The sequence below is a fragment of the Peromyscus leucopus genome, chromosome 2, assembly GCF_004664715.2.
Source record: "Peromyscus leucopus breed LL Stock chromosome 2, UCI_PerLeu_2.1, whole genome shotgun sequence".
NCBI lineage: Eukaryota > Metazoa > Chordata > Mammalia > Rodentia > Cricetidae > Peromyscus > Peromyscus leucopus.
In genome coordinates this window covers 114,822,190-114,839,131 of record NC_051064.1, presented here as the reverse complement: position 1 = coordinate 114,839,131, position 16,942 = coordinate 114,822,190, and the positions used below count along the sequence as shown (strand labels likewise).

Genomic DNA, 16,942 nt, shown 5'->3' with positions numbered 1-16,942 from the left:
TAAAGGCATGTTAGCAGACATGGAAATTCTGAGAAAGAACAAAAAGAAATGCTGCAGATCAGAACACTACCACTGAACAGAATGCCTGTGGTGAATTTACTGGTGGGGGGCACATGGCTAGAAAACAATCTCAAAGCAGTAAGAGTATAACATTAAAAACTTTCAAATCATCAAAGAAGGACAAAGCAAAGAACAATATCTAAGAATTGCGGGGCAACTACAAAAGATGTAAGGTATAATACTAGGAACACCACAAGGAACACAAGGAACCCTGACCCTTACAAGGATGGAAGAGCTGGGACAGGATGGATTACTAGAGTTACTGGCAGTTTACTGAGGCAAATAGAAACATAAAGACCATTTGCCAAAGACAACAACTTCTAGAAGATAAGCAAAAAGGGGGCAGTGAGAATACTACAAATTCCCAAAGTTTGTGAATTACATTAATATAAACACCCAAGGAGCTCACTGAACTAGAAGAAAAAGTCTTTGAAGCAGCATGAGAAAAGCAACTTAGCATTTTGAAAGCATCTTTTAAAGATCCTTGCAGCAGAAAGAGTCACTAGAAAGTCTGGAGGCCAGAGGGCCAGATGCTGACCTGTGCAAAATACTAAAAGAAATGGGCAACTCAATTAAGAAGTCCTGGTGTGGTGATGCACATCTTTAATCCCAGCACTCAGGAGACAGAGGGAGGCAGATCTCTGTGAGTTAGAGGCTAGCCTGGTCTACAAAGTGAGTTTCAGGACAGCCAGGGATACACAGAGAAACCCTGTCTTGAAAACAAAATGCTATGTCCAGTTTTTTAAAAATGTCTTTCCAAACTATTAGAGAAATTAGCATATCATAGACATAGTCATGAATGTGAGAGACTATAGGGAGAAAAGGAACATACTGGACTAGGTAGTAGGGAGATAGGAGAGTGTGGGAGTGAGCGTGGCTGATACACATTGTGTACATGTTATTCACAGTTACACACACAATGGGAAACCATGAAATTATATGAAACAAAGAATATTAATTGAAGAAAAATGAACATACAACAAAATAATTGCAGCCTAAATAACCTACTCTCAGCAGTTGATAAAACAATGAGACAAGGGGCTGGCGAGATGGCTCAGGGGTTAAGAGCACTGGCTGCTCTCCCAGAGGTCCTGAGTTCAATCCCCAGCAAACCACATGGTGGCTCACAACCATCCGTAATGAGATCTGGTGCCCTCTTCTGACCTGCAAGCATATATGTAGGCAGAACACTGTATACATAATAAATAAATCTTTAAAAAAAAAAAAAAAAGAGACAAAAGATAAAAGTTCTTAGACCTACAACACAATAAACCTGAGATTTAAGATATATATATATATATATATATATATATAATAAAATGTAGTGGGTAGCCATTCCAGCTTTGATCTGGAAGTTCTAACCCCCACTGAGGCTTTGGTAACTGTCACGCCTACAAGGTGCAGCCGAGAGAGGACCCTGGGGATAGGCTTTGATGATGTACAGCCCGGCTCCACTTCCTGTTCTATCTCTCTGCTTCCTGACCTTCAGCCTGGCCTCAAGCTCTTACTGATGCCTTCATTGCCATGGTGGACTACATCCACTCTAGAACTGTAAGTCAAAACAAACCCTTTGTCTCATAAGTTGTTTATTTGTTTGTTTGTTTGTTTGTTTTTCAGTGTATTCTACCATGGAAAGAGAAAAGTAACCAATACAATAACAAAATAGGATGGATCCCTATTTTGCAAGAATAATTCAATATATGAAATTGGATTGATACAATATATTTCATCAAAAAAAATAAAAGAACATGTGATCATCTCACTTGAAACAGAAATCATAATAAAATTTAACAATTTTTCATAATGAAAACTGAAAGAACTAGGAATAAAAATAAACTAACTTACCATAATAAAACCCACATACAAAAAAATAGTAATAAACAGAGCTCAATGGTGAAAGATTACAAGCTTCTCCTCCAAGATCAAGAACAAAGCAAGAATGCTCTTTTTATCTATTCACCTAAAAGTCCTAGCTCTAGAGCAAGGAGGCAAGAAAAAAATATACCAAAGGCATTCAAATTGGAAAACAAGAATAGCTGTGCTTACATGGTGTGAGACTACCTTTAAGGCTAGCATATAGACCAGTCAGATAGGACAGAGAACTCAGAAGTAAATCCTTAAATGGGTGATTTTATAAGGGAAAAAATATAAAAATCAACTTAAAATGACCAAGAACTAAATCTAAGCCTTAAAAGTTTAAAACTCACAGAAGGAAATGTAAGACAAAAGCTTCACAACATTGGGTTTGGAATGGGTTTTGGAATAGGACATCAAAGACACAGGTAACAACAATAACAAAAACTAGAAAACCTTAAATTTTCATTTTTGTCAAAACACAATACCAGAAGAAGAAAGTTGATAAAAGAGTTGAAGACAATATTAGCAAAATAAATATTTTTTATAAGTTTAATATCCAGGACAAAGTGAAATAGAAATCTACAATTGAACAATTAAAAGCAAACAACCCAATTAAAACATGGTCAAGGGGCTAGAGAAGCAGCTCAATGGTTACACGCTCTGCTTCTCTTCCTGAGAACCCTGGTTCAATTCCCAGCACCCAAATGGCAGCTCAGCCCTCAGTAATTCAAGTCCCAGGGGCTCCAGTGTTTTCATCTAGCCTCCACAAGCACTGTACACATGTAGATCACAGACATACATACATGCAAAACACCCATACACACACAAACAAAAAGATAAATAACTTTAAATGTTCATAAGACTTGAATAGACATTGCTCCAGAAGAGATACACATGATTGATAAACACATCAAAAGTATTACCACATCATTAACAATTGGGGAAATTTAAATCAAGATTAAAATGATCTCACATCCATTATGAGGCCCTTGCAGTAGGTGAAGATGTAAAATGTTATAGCTGCTATGAAAATGAGTATATTGACTCCTCCAAAAATGCTAAAGAAAATAGAATACAGATATTCTACATATAAAAATATACAAAGCAGAACTGAAAGTCTCATACTTGCACATTCATGTTCATAGCAACATTATTCACAATATTTAAAAGGTACCCATCAATGGAGAAAGACATAAATGTTTTATAAACATACAATGGAATATTACTCATCATTAAGAGGAAGAAACTTCTGACATTCTATTACATGAACCATGAAGATATTCCATGTGAAATAGGCCAGTCCCAAAGGGAAAAAAAAGACAAATACCAATTTCCATTGATAAAAGTTTTTTTCATGATCACAAAAACAAAGTAGAATTGAAAGAGAAGTGGAATAAAGTTACTGTTTCATGCTGCAGTTTTGAAAGATAAATTAGGGAGTTAGGAAAATGTATGGCTGTGATTGTCACACAAAATTATAAATGCATTTAATACAACTAAACTGTACACTTAAGATGATTAAGGTGGTAAATTTTATGTTATGTATATTTTACTACAATTAAAAATACTTTGGGAAGAAAGATATTTAATTATTAAAGGAAAGTTTTATATAGAACTGATAGACTGGAAGCCAACAGTAAGTTAATGTAAACATATCTCTTGGAACATGCAGCACAATTAGTCTCGTTTTATGGCCACCCTTTATTGTAAAACTAAGAGCTATGTTCCTCCTTCCTCTGTAAAAATTCTCATTTACACATGTGTTGTTAGTGTGAGTCACACATTAAATGTATTACAATACCTGAGAAATTCTAGTCATGTGTAGTAAACAAAAACCTGGTAAGTACATCAAGCAGAAGTGTCAGAATGCTGTTAACCTCTGCTCCTCCACACAAACCACCATGATAATTTACTCTAAAGGCCAACCTCCAGGCTCTACACTTTTAGAATGTACCTGTGGACTTAAAATACAAAACCCGAGTCCCACAAGCTCTCCTAGGGATTTACTCAGGGACACTCCCATTCACAGACTTAAGGATTTATTCTCAGCCCTTAAAATCCTTACCTGAAATCACATTCAAGATCCCAGACACCTGATAAGTATTAGTTCCTATAAAATGAGAAGTACCATCTCTAAGGAGCATGCTACTCTTTTCAACAAGCAAAAACTCAATGAAAAAACCTAGCAATCTACCGAAATGTAAATATAAAGCTTGCCTTCTCTTTATCAAATGTTGTAGGGACTGAAACTGAAACAGATCATCCATTTTAAATTCGCAAACACAAAATATGCTCCTGAAGAAAGAATCACAGCCCCCACCAATAGGTCAGTAAGATAGTTACAGGGGTCATAAAGTAGTGAGAAGGAGGGCTGCTATATTCCTATTATGTTTAATGCCTTGGGTATCAAATATCTAGTATATTTTGAATACAGCTATATTCACTAGAGTCTCAGAGTGAATAAAATAGGAAAAGTTACTGTCATTTTAATGAGAGAAAAATACATAATAGTACTAGAGAGAAATTGTTCATTGTCTTTTGTTTTACAGTAGTATCTTTTTTTACATCTTCTGCTTTGGCATTAATATTAACAATATATTTGTGTTAGCTTTCCATTGCTGTAACAAAATAACTGAGGCAATTAACTTACAAAGATATAAAGAGACAGGCTTTATTTGGGTCCTTAATTCTGGAGATTCCAGCCCAAGATCAGCAGCCTCATTAACTTGGACATCTGTAGAAGGGTGTGCATCATGGCAGAGCAAAAACAATGGCCTCCTGAGCTGAGAAGGCCATACCCCTAATGACCTGAGGACTTTCAGCAGTGCCCTCCTTCTAAACTTCGCACACCTGCCCCTGCCAATAGCGCTACACTGGAAATTGAGCCTTTAACACAGACCTGGGGAGGCACTTAGTGTTTTAAGAGTGCAAACTATTTCAATAACTTTTCACTCTTAAAATATCCTAGTATAGAAGAATCGACTCCAGAGGTATCCTACTTAGGGTTACTATGCTGTGATGAAACACCATGGCCAAAGCAACTTGGGGAGGAAAGGGTTGATTTGACTTACATGTCCACATCACTGTTCATCATGGAAGGAAGTCAGAAGAGGAACTCAAGCAGGGGAGAACTGAAGGCAGGAGCAGATGCAGAGGCCATGGAGGATGGCTGCTTTTACTGGCTTGCTCATCACGGCTTACCCAGCCTGCTTTTTTACAGCACCTAGGACCTCCAGCCCAGGAGTGGTCCCCCACCCACAATGGGCTGGGCCTTCCACCATCCATCACGAATTAAGAAAATTCCTGACAGGCTTGGCTATAGCCAGATCTTATAGAGGCATTTTCATAATTGAGGTTCCCTCCTCTGCAGTGACCCTAGCTTGCCTCAAGTTGACATCAACCTAGCCAACACAAAAGGTCACAGAGCAAAGACTTCAGGACTGACAAGTGTGAGGGCTCCTTACGTAGGCTAGGAAAGGCCTGTGATTACAATGACAAAATTGAGCAGTGCCCAGAAACTAGTGAAAAAAATTTCAGGCAGTACAATTGCCCTAGCCATGTGTCTGTGTGCTTGTGCCTATATGCCCATGGGCCTGTGTACCTGCGTCTGTGTGTAGAAATGAATCTGTACATTTCAGAGAGAAAAGATGAAGAGCAGATGGCTATGAAAGAATTTAAAAACAAGCTGACGCGTCGTGTGCACCAAACTGCCTTCTGAATATTTATGTTCCTGTCTAGATCAGTGTCTAGTCTCCACTTTGGTCAGAGAATCTTCTTTGTACAATGGGTGAAGGTCACCACAGAAACTTCTAGCTGCTCAAAGTGATGAGAATCAGGGACTAAGCCATAGTAAGACTGCTTTCCCCCTCAGCAGTCCACCTAGCAACTTCCAGCACTATGAAAGTTAGCAGGGAAGAAGATTTCAGTTCAGTTCCAGCTCGATTTCCCCATATCTTATAATCAGGTTGTGTGGTATCTTCAACAACAGGGTCTTATCAACTAATTCTTGTGGATAACCCAGACAAATGGCAAGTGCCTGTGTTGTTTGGTGGACTCTTAGAGCCTTCCTGACCAATAGCTCATAGAGGTACCCTACTCCAGGGATTTTTGTTTAATAACCTGTAGCTTTCAGGAGCCAGGATATCATCTTTATAATCCATTTATATTCTGTCTATCTATCTATCTATCTATATCTATCTATCTATCTATCTATCTATCTATCTCTATCTATCTATCTATGTGTCTACCTATCTATCTCTTATCCTCCCTCTAATCCCCCTCTTTTCTTCTCTCCCTCTCTAGCTTACAAAGTAGTTGGTTTCCATGTGGCTTTTTTCTTATATTGTTCTTTAGGGTCACTCCTCCCTTTCTCCCCTCTCAACTTTCTCATTCCTTCCTACCCCATCCAATGTTCTTCCCCTAGTATTTTTCTTCTGTTTTCATATCACTTGTGTTTGCTGCTATCCCCTCTCCCTTAAGGCATTTGCCATACCAGTGACCCTTTTCTGTTTTAGTGGCTTATTCAGGAAAAAGGGCATCAGAGGAGTTATCCAGCTGTAGATTCTTAAAACAAAAACAAAAACAAAAACAAAAAAAAACCCCACCATCCAAGAGGTGGCCACTGATGCAGTAGTGGCACAACTGTTATGGGGAGGGAAGTAACCAACTGCTCTCTAATTGGATATGAGGCCCATTCCACAAGAAGAAATTCATGCCTGCAATGTAAACCTAGCCAGAAATCCACAGCTGAGGAGATGCTAAGTACTAGAATGAAAGCTAACGTGTCATGGAGCCAAGCTGCATTCTGAGTACCTATGTTTATACCAACAGACACAGGCTACTGCTCAGCCTCACTCAGAGACACTTTTCTTTGTAATGAACATTATTTGGGGTGTTATGAATATGTGATTGTTGAATGCTCAGTCCTAAATAGAACGTTTATAGCACACCTCCTCAAAGGTTCAAGGAACATTGTTATTGTTTGTTTTTGCTCTTTTGGGGGAATGCCACCCAGATCCCAAATAAATAACACACAGAGGCTTATTCTTAATTATAAATGCCCGGCCTTAGCTTGTCTTGATTCTTGACTGCTTTTCTTAACCTCAAATTATCCCATCTACCTTTTGCTACTGGTCTTTTCCCTTTCTCTAACTTCTGTAAATCTTACTCTTACTCTTACTCCATGGCTGGCTTGTAGCTGGGTGGCTGATCCCTGATGTTCTCCTCCTTCCTCTCTGTTCCTTGATTTTTTTTCTCTCTCCCTCTCCTCCCTCTCCCTCTCCTTCTCCTCCCTCTCCCTCTCCCTCTCCTTCTCCTCCCTCTCCCTCTCTCTCTCTCTTCTCTCCCTCTCCCCTCTCCCCTCCTCTCCCCTCTCCCCCTCTCCCCTCCCTCTCCTCTCTCCCCCTCTCCTCTCTCCCTCCCTCTCTCCTCTCCTCCTCTCTCCCCTCTCCCCTCCTCTCCCCTCTCCCCTCCTCTCCCCTCTCCCTCTCCCTCTCCCTCTCTTGACTTTCTGCACCCCTACATTAAACATTTTTGTTCTCCACCTATCATGAAACTCGATTGGAACACTCCATACCATCTTGACCAAAAATATGTAATTCTAAATTTGTCACAGACCACAACAGAAAGAGGAAAAAGTCTCGGTTTATCCACAGCAGAAGAAGATAAATGTTTTTCTATTATCAGGTTTATTTTAATTTTTTTTAATTATAAAAAAAATCTCAGTTCAACATTTTTGAAATCGTACTAGAACTTTTAAACTTTTACTTAACCTCAAATCAAATATCACAAGCATGACACTTCTAAAATGCTTTTCAATTGGTAATTAAAAATTAAAAACTTACACTCAAGCTGTGCAACCACATCTCCAGGGTCTACTGCTTCAGGGAACACCTGCAGGAAGAGGGTGTGGGCACAGCAGGGACAGGATGGGAAGAGGAAGCCAAAGAAGATGTAAATAAGACTGTTTCCCAATCCCATTCCCAAAGTGTCTTTTCCTTCCCAACCAAAGAAACATCTTGGTTTGTTGGGGGGTTTTGTTGTTTTGTTTTGTTTGGGTTTGGTTTGGTTTGGCTTGGTTTGGTTTTGGATTTTGAGGGGAAGATTCACTATGCAGCTCACTTTGGTCTCAATCCTTCTGCCAAAGTCCCTCAAATCCTGGAGTCACTGGAATAAATCACCATGCCAAACATACAAACAAATCTTCACAAATTTCTCTCCACTTCTCATTATCTCACAAATAAATTTCTACCAGATGTGCCTCCCTCTCCAATATCACCCACTAGAATTCTTACCTGTGCTCCTCAGGATGATCTTATCAACCTTCTTAGTAACCCACCTTAGCACGCTAAACTCCTCACAAGAAAGCTTTGTGTTTGTTAGCTCTCTACTTAGAATTCTCTCCCCACAGTTCTTCAAGTAACTCATCCAAGCTTTGTTTAAATATTATTGCCTTTTTTGACATTTTTTAAAAAGTATTTCTCCCCGATCTCTCCTCCTTCCTTTATTGTGTTATGCATTTATTAAGCTGCAGGAAGAAATAGTTTTGCCTTGTGTATTATGTGCCATCAGTACCTACGATAATACCTACAGTGGGCTATTTTATTTTTGAAGAAAGCAAAGAAGAGGAAGGGAGGGAAAGGAAGAAGGAGGGAGGGAGGAGAGAAGACTAGAAGACAAGAAAAGTCTGGGAGGAAGGGAATATGGTTGGTAATAATTACCAATAGCAGCACTTTTAAGGAAAATGAAGAGAGAGACTAGGTGAACCAGAAAAGCGCAAAGTATTCCTAGGTAAAACTCAACATATGCTTACCTATTTGTGTCTTAGTTTGTAAAGAAGTTATTATTCAGCAGTCAAGATGCCACACTTTGTATGAAGCCCTCTAAGATGTTTTAGAAACAGGCTGAGTCACATCAAGAAAAGGCAATTGATTCAATGCATAATAAAAGGAATATTTTCAAAAGTCTAAATGTGTTACAATTTTCATTTTTAATCAAACCAAAGCACATAGTGAGTAATAACAGTTTATGTTGCAGGATTTTATTCAGAACTGGAATCACTGATTTTTGTTTGTTAATACTTGATCTGATTTTCAAACTCACCTTTTCAAACACCATTCTGGCATTGAAGACCAGTGGAAAAGTGGCTGGGACACATTGTGTCTTCTTGTATTGGCCAAACACACAGATACTAAGATAGATGTCCTCCTTGTCTTTCAGCACCACTCCTGGACAAGTTACCTGAAAGCAATTAGATAAGGGGCTATAACTGCATTATAATTCACTGAGCTATCCCACTGATGTGGTAATGAACAGTCACTGCCCACCAGGACAGGCGTTTTGGGTGCTCACAGAGTTCAAAGAGGTGCCTTTATATTTCCTCCACTCTTAGAAACCTGTCATTTTCTATTTGGTTATTTGTGCCACAACTCTATATACTGGATATGCCCTAGTAATTTAATAATTTTAAACAGTCAGCCTTTGGCTCTCATTTTCCTCTTTATTCTGACAAATTTATTCAATATAATTTAATCACAAAGGGATAGTGCTCAGCAAAAATAAAGCATAACACCCAAGGACAGAAATAAAACTGCAGAAAAGCATGGCTCTATTTCTCATCACCTTGAAGAGTATTTGTATTGGCCCAACACACAGACACTAAGATAGATGTCCATTCATCCTCTCATCAGAAGTGATAGGATAAAGTTTCAAAGCCCATTTTCTAGCCTAATCAAGTATATTTTAAATATTAAATAGCATTTAACTATCCTTATTGTCTTGGTTACTTTTCTACTGCCGTGATAAAACAACATGAATAGGGCAACTTATAGAAAAAAGAGTTTATTAGGGGCTTACAGTTTCAGAGGGTTAGAGTCCATGAGCATCATGATGGAGAGCATGGCAGCTGGCAGACAGGCATGTCACTGGAGCAGTAGCAGAGAGATTACATCTTGATCCACAAACACAAGGCAGAAAAAGCTAATTGGGAATGATTTGGCTTTTGAAACTTCAAATCTCAGCCCCCTTATACACATCTTCCAACATCACACCTCCTAATCCTTCTCAAACAGTTGCACTAACTTGAGACCAAGGATTCAAATGCATGAGCCAATGGGTGCCATTCTCACTTAAACCACTACACTCTTAAAATTGGCAGAATGTCTATAGGGAAAACATTGAGTTTCTAAAATCACACAGCGGTCTCTTCAATCCCTCACACATTACAGTATCACTGTTCAGCCATATCATTAAAAGGATATTAAAGTTGCTGAAAATTTAACTCCAACATAAAAATATTATGTAATACCCTACCCTCTAACAATATACTCAAAACATAAGGAGCCAGTTTTAGTAACCCTAATACTCAAGACACTGAGGCAGGAGGGTCATAAGTTCAAGGATATCCTAGGCTACATAATGAGACCCTATCTCAAGAAAGAAGAATATTTTTACTTTTTTCTAAACATCAGTTTCTTACCCCAAATTCTCCAACTGCCTACATAATAAAAATGGGATAGAAAGTAAGAAGCAGGCATTCTGTCCCTTACTCTTCCATTCCATTTCGTCTGCATTTACTTCTGCCACCCACTAAGCCATATGTAACTGTCATCTCCTACCCAAAGCATCTTGACTCACTAGTTATGAAAATTCAATCTCATTCAAACATTTGGTGCTATCTTAATAGTACACACATATGCTATAATCCTAACAGCATGGTGTAGTTCGCGTATAGTGAGACCATTATCTGTGTGTATCTAAGGAAGTGGCATGGATTTCTCATCTTTTTAATCTGGTTATAAATTCCCTGGGAACAGAGATTTTATATTCCTTATGATTTATACCAAAAACATGAACTTTCAGATTCAAAAACTTTAGAGATTATTTAGTACAGCAACAGACATTTTACACATGAGAATATCAAAGTCCTAAGAAAGTTAAGGTGATTACCAACAATGTCACAAAGTAAATGAGATTCGGTCAATACAGTCACAGCACTTGGAACAGTACCAACAGTTCATTCCTCCTAGTTCCCAATACCTTTTTATTAGAGTGAAACCCTAACGTTTGCCTTGTCAACACTGACTATGATATTAAAGAGGATTGGAACTTCGTGTTCCTTGGTACACAGAAGTTAAGATTTTTGTGCCAGATATTTTTACTCAATTTTCTTCTCTACTACTCTATTTTTTACTTTTATCCTAATAATTCACAATCAAGTTTCTCAGCAAATTTCATTCTGTTAGCTTCATTTCCTAATCTGATAAAAACCAAATTTGTCACATTGTCCTCATTGGAATCCCTTCCAATTTGTAGCAAACACAAAAATGGTGGCCAGCAAGAAGGCTCATGGGTAAAGAAGCCTGGTGAGCGGAGTATGATCCAAAGTACAATCATCATAACCAAATTTTCAGTTCAGAAAAAAAAAAGAAAGAAATCAATAGACATTCAAGAAGACAAATCTTAAAAGCAAACACAGAAAAATCTATCATGAGGCCAGAAAAAAGTAAAATGGCTTAAACTTCTAAAAAATAATTTAATAAACAAAAAGCTGTTCCTCACAAAGGAAGGGAAATAAAGAGATTGCCAGATAAAAACAAGGAAAGGAATCCATCACAAGCAGAACTCTGGTACAGCAGTAATAAAGTGATTCAGGTAGACATTAGCCAGGAACTCAAATCTACGTGAAAAAATAGAACATTGTTAGCTGAACTCTATTTTTTCTGTCATTTGAAAGACAATGGCAGGGCTGGGACAGCAGCTCTGCAACACAGCCATTGCCTACGTGCATGAGGCCTGCTTTCAATCCCCAGGACTGACAGGAACACAAACAAACAAACAAACAAAAGGTCATCTCAGAAAGTAACAGTTACAAAACTACTGCAAATCAGACTCCTTCATCATTTAAAGAAAAAGAGGACACAAAAGTTAGCAGGGGTTGGGGAGGAGGGTGGATCTGGGAGGAGCTAGGGGAAATCGGAAGTGTAGGGGATAAATACGATCAAAATGTACAGTATATACAGTATACGTATGAAATTCTCCAAGAAGTAAATTTCATATGTTCAAAGATGTAATTTTATGACAACAATATTATAAGGAGGGGAGAAAACAGAACAAAATAGAAACAAAAAGTTTAGTGTGTTGCTGAAATTAAATTGACATTAGTCTATAATATATTAATGTAAATTAAGATAGCAACTGTAAACCTCATACCAATTACTAACAAAAAAGAAACTAAAATGAAACAATCAAAAAGTAATTGGCAAACTACAATTGACGCCAGCTTGCAAAGGCAAACTTAGTCTTCATCAGTACAGTCTGATGAAGTATACAAATCACATTTAAGGGCAGGCCCTATGCCCAGCAGTAGATGGCCAGCACAAAACAAACTCAGTGTTATTTTTGGAGACTTTTTGTCCCACATTGCTTTGTCTTTTGCTTGTATATCATCGCTTCCAATTTAGCGTTTTTGTATTTTTTTGTTTTGTTTTCTGTGTGTTTCTTGTATGAATTTTTCTTGGGGGTGGTGCTATTTGTTTGTTTTTTGCTTGTTTGTTTTCTAAAAAAAGGGAGAGAAAGAAAAGGTATGGAATTGGATGGATGGGGAGGTGGGGAGGATCTGGGAAGATTTGGAGAAAGGAAAAGAATGATCAGAATATATTATACAAATAAATTTTCAAAAAAAAATTCTGCTATACTCATAGATTGGTGCCTAGTGCAATTGTCATCAGAGAGGCTTCATCCAGCAACTGATGGTAGCAGAGATATAGACCCTCAGTCAGACATTAGGCTGAGCTTGGTAATCCTGCTGAAGAGAGGTGTAGAATATTGTTTTAAGATATGTTACATTTGCTTATGCTGTGGAACATTTGTGTAACTCTGTAAAGCTGTGTTACTATGCCTGTCTAAAACATCTGATGACCTAATAAAGAGCTGAACTGCCAATAGCAGGGCAGGAGAAAGGATAGGCAGGGCTAGCAGGCAGAGAGAATAAATAGAAGAAGAAACCTGGGAGGAGAGAAGAAAGCAAGAGAACATGGAGAGGACAACACCAGGGGCCATCCACCCAGCCACCCAGCTACACAGCCAGACACAGAGTGAGAAGGAAAGAAAAGGTATACAGAAATAGAGAAAAGTATACAGAAACAGAGAAAGCTATACAAAAATAGAGAAAGGTAAAAGCTCAGAGGCAGAAGATAGACAAGGATAATTTAAGTTAAGAAAAGCTAGCAAGAAACAAGCCAAGCTAAGGCTGGGTATTTACAATTAAGAATAAGCTTCTGTGTGTGATTTATTTTGGAGCTGGATGGTGGACCTTCAAAAGAGTAAAAGAATAAAAAACAACCAACTACAGAGAGGCAGGAAGGATTGTAGGAACCAGAGGGGTCAAGGACATCACAAGAAAACCCACAGAAACAACTAACCTGGGCTTACAGGGACTCACAGAGACTGAACAGAAAACCAGGGAGCCTGCATGGGACTGATGGAGATCATCTGCATATATGGGACAGTTGTGTAACTTGGTCTTCTTGTGGAACTTCTAACAGCAGGAACAGGAGCTGTCTCCAACTCTTACTAGCTTTTGGGACCCTACTCCTCATACTGGGTTGACTTGCCCAGCCTTAATACAAGGAGAAGTGTTTAGTCTTACTGCAACTTGATATGCCATGTTTTGTTGATATTCATGAGAGGCCTGCCCTTTACTGAACAGAAATGAAGAAGGAGTAGATTGGGTGGGATGGGCAGAATGGGAGTTGTGGAAGGGAGTGAGAGCAGAAACTGGGATTAGGATGTAAAATAAATAAATAATAAATAAATAGACGAAAAAAATTCAAAGTAAATGGAACTAAGGGGAATCAGTTAAAATCATTTTAAACTGAATGTAAGCAAGCAGAATAAACTTATTAGACAAATATAAAAAAAATCAAATGTTAGTTGTGAAGCTTGCATCAATCACTCACAAAAATAAACTAAAATAAAACAATAAAAAAGTTAGAACAAAAAGAAGAGGCTGTGGTGGTTTGAATGAAAATGCCCCCAAAAGGCTCATAGAGATTAGAGGACTTGTGACCTCTTGGAGGAAGTCTTTCACTGGGGGGCGAACCTTCAAGTTTCAAAGCTCAAGCCATGCCCAGTTATTTCCTCTCTCTCTCTTTCTGAAACCTGCCAGATCCAGATGTAGAATTCTCAGGTACCTCTCCAGCACCATGTCTACCTGCATGCTGCAATTCTTCCTTCCATGACGATAATAGACTAAATTTCTGAAACTGTAAGCGAACCCCAACTAAATGTTTTCCTTTGGTCTTGGTGTCTCTTCACAGCAGTAGAACAAGACTAAAAGAGAGGCAATGATAAAGAGAAACAAAGTCCCAAGACACAGAGAATAAACAGCAAAATGACAGCAGTAAATCTATCTGTTCTACAATCATATTAAAAAATTCACTAAGCATACCTATCAAAAGTATATGCAGAATGAATTAAAAACTACTACCTAGCTTCATATTGTGGGAAGTGAACAAATGAAAACTGCTGGATTAAAAAAAATGTCATGTTCCAAGGCTGTTTCCAACTGTAAGCACTGGAAGTCCTCAGGGAAAATTAACTCTGTTCACTTCGAAACATGGAAGATGTGAGCATCCTGCTTAATAAGAACCTACAGCCAGATCCACTTACAGAAACAGCCTCATGAATGAATATAAACCCAACAGTACAGCAACTTTAGCTGAAAAAGCACAAAGTAAAACTGAAGGAAGCAAATGCAAGCATATTCAGAAGCTTTAGAGAAAATCCTGGGGATTGAGGCAAGACACAGTCACACCCCAGACCTCTGATAGCACAGTTTCCCCACATAATGTGAAATCCTCATTCTAACTCCAGGTATACCTCTGTTTAAGATCTCCAGAGAGGAGCTGGAGAGCTGCCCTGTAGTGAAGAGCACACACTGCTCTTCCAGTTCAGTTACCAGCACCCACCTCACATGGATCACAACCACCTCTAACTCCAGCTCCAGGAGATCCAAAGCCTTGTTCTGGCCTCCACAGGCACCCACATACATGCAGTGTACACACATACACACACACACACACACACACACACACACACACACACACACACTGACACACACACACACATACACACACACACACAAATAAAAGCAAAAAACCTAAAAGGCCCCAGCAGAACAGATTGGGGGCCAGAAAGTAATTATTTTCAAAATAATTTGTCAAAAGCCAACTACATATGACATCCATTCCACTTTGTTAATTCAATTCTATCTCTTCTGATTATGTGTACAAGACAAAGCAGGGAAGCTAGACACCAAAGTTTTACATTTTGTAATGAATTGTAAGGTTTTTATTCTAGGAAATACATTCCAGTAGTAAGGAAGAAATGTGAGGAATGCAGCAACATGGACAGATTTCAAAAGAACTGTGTTGAATGCAAGAAACAAGACTTGAGAACTGTAGCTGGAATCAGATAACAGTAAACAAGTGCATTTTGCACTACAAGACATATTCTGTCACATGGAGCAATTTGATCTAAAGAAAATTAAAAGCCCTACAACTTCCTTCAGACTGGGGTCCCATGATTTTCCTTTCTTTCCACCTCAACAGACCTCTCTAGTCCACCTGAAGTTGAAACCTACCAAGAAGAAGCATTGCCTATAGTCCCTTCTTGAGTTTATGTCAACTAATCTCAAATTATAGCAGGAAAGAAAGGTCTGACACACACTGGACAGGCCTTGTTTCACCACTGCCTTTTATCCCAGTCCTGCTATGATTTAAATCTAGGACATCCCCCCACATGCTCATATTTTGAGTACTTGGTCCCCAGCTGTGGCAGTACTTTGAGAGGTCATGAAAGTCGGGGGTGTGGGGCCAAGTTGCTGGATGCAGACCACTAGGGGCAAGTTCCCTGATCCTGGCCTGCCACTCTATGTGGAATCTACCACATGCTCCTGCTGCCATACCATCCCTGTCCTTCTGAAGCCATGAACCAAAATAAACTTCTGTCCCTTACAGTGTTTCTGTCAGGCATTTCAGTGACTAAAATATGACATCGGTGTCAATTGCTACTACTTAATCTGACCATGTGGTTTCTAGGCTACAGGAATGGGTTTGCAATGAACTGTGGAAGAATTTAGAGCTATAAGCTGGAGCAGCTCTGAAACACTGTGAGCAGAGCTTATCAGGCCACTCCAGGAAGAGTTCAGAGACTAGAATGCTGATAGAAAAGGGCAATAAAGACAGCACCCACCGGAATCAGATGGGCATAAGCCTTCTACAGAGAACTGAGCAAGAAATTCTGCCCATTTCCTCAAGTTTTAAGTGAATCTGAACTCAAAAGCACTTGAGTTATTTTGTGGAGGACATTTCCAGGTTGTGGCATGGTTATTACTGGCTGCTTTAACCGAGTTTATAGTGACAACTCAGAGCAAAAACTATGTAAAATATATACAATCAGAAGCACTGTGTTTAATGGTGTAAACTATGTAGATTCAGATTCTGTAACTGTTAAAGAAGTTAGCACCTTAAATAGAAACCTAAGGTCTCTCCCACTGATAAGAAAGGTGTCTGAAGGTAAGACAATTCACCTTGAAGCCCCAGGGTGTAAAACTGAAACCTGTTTAAAAAGACTTTCATTTGGAAAGATAATACCTTCACAGGATATTCCTGCTTATAACAATGCTGTTAGGTAATAGGTTAGTTGTAAAAGGGACTAACCTGCAGCCTCCCTGCCCCAGATGGGACATAAAAAACAACAGGCAGCAGTTTGTTACAGCATTATCCTCTGAGCATAACATACATCTTCTTCGTCAGAACAGCTGTGATTACTTCAAGAGAGCCTCAATAGCAGGCTTGCTTACTATTAAGTTTCTCCCTAGAAGGAAGGGGTGGAGTGTGTCACTGGACCTCATCTAAGATTCCAGATGCTCATGGCTAAACCTCCTGGCCAGCTGCATGTTAATTCTGCCTTAATTGTGTGTGGACTGGTGGTCTTGGGAGGTGCTGGAGTACATAGACTGTGG

The 16,942-nt window shown here is 38.9% G+C and overlaps 1 protein-coding gene across 1 annotated transcript in view; it reads right to left on the bottom strand.

Annotated features, from left to right (window-relative positions):
* Spata6 (spermatogenesis associated 6) overlaps nucleotides 1–16,942 on the bottom strand; it is a 94,693-nt gene that overhangs the window by 61,401 nt on the left and 16,350 nt on the right. Inside the window, exons 2-3 of the mRNA XM_028889111.2 lie at nucleotides 9,019–9,156; nucleotides 7,761–7,809 (exon numbers count right to left, since the gene is read on the bottom strand). Coding sequence (XP_028744944.1) covers nucleotides 7,761–7,809; nucleotides 9,019–9,156 — 187 coding nt within the window. The remainder of the gene's footprint in view (nucleotides 1–7,760; nucleotides 7,810–9,018; nucleotides 9,157–16,942) is intronic.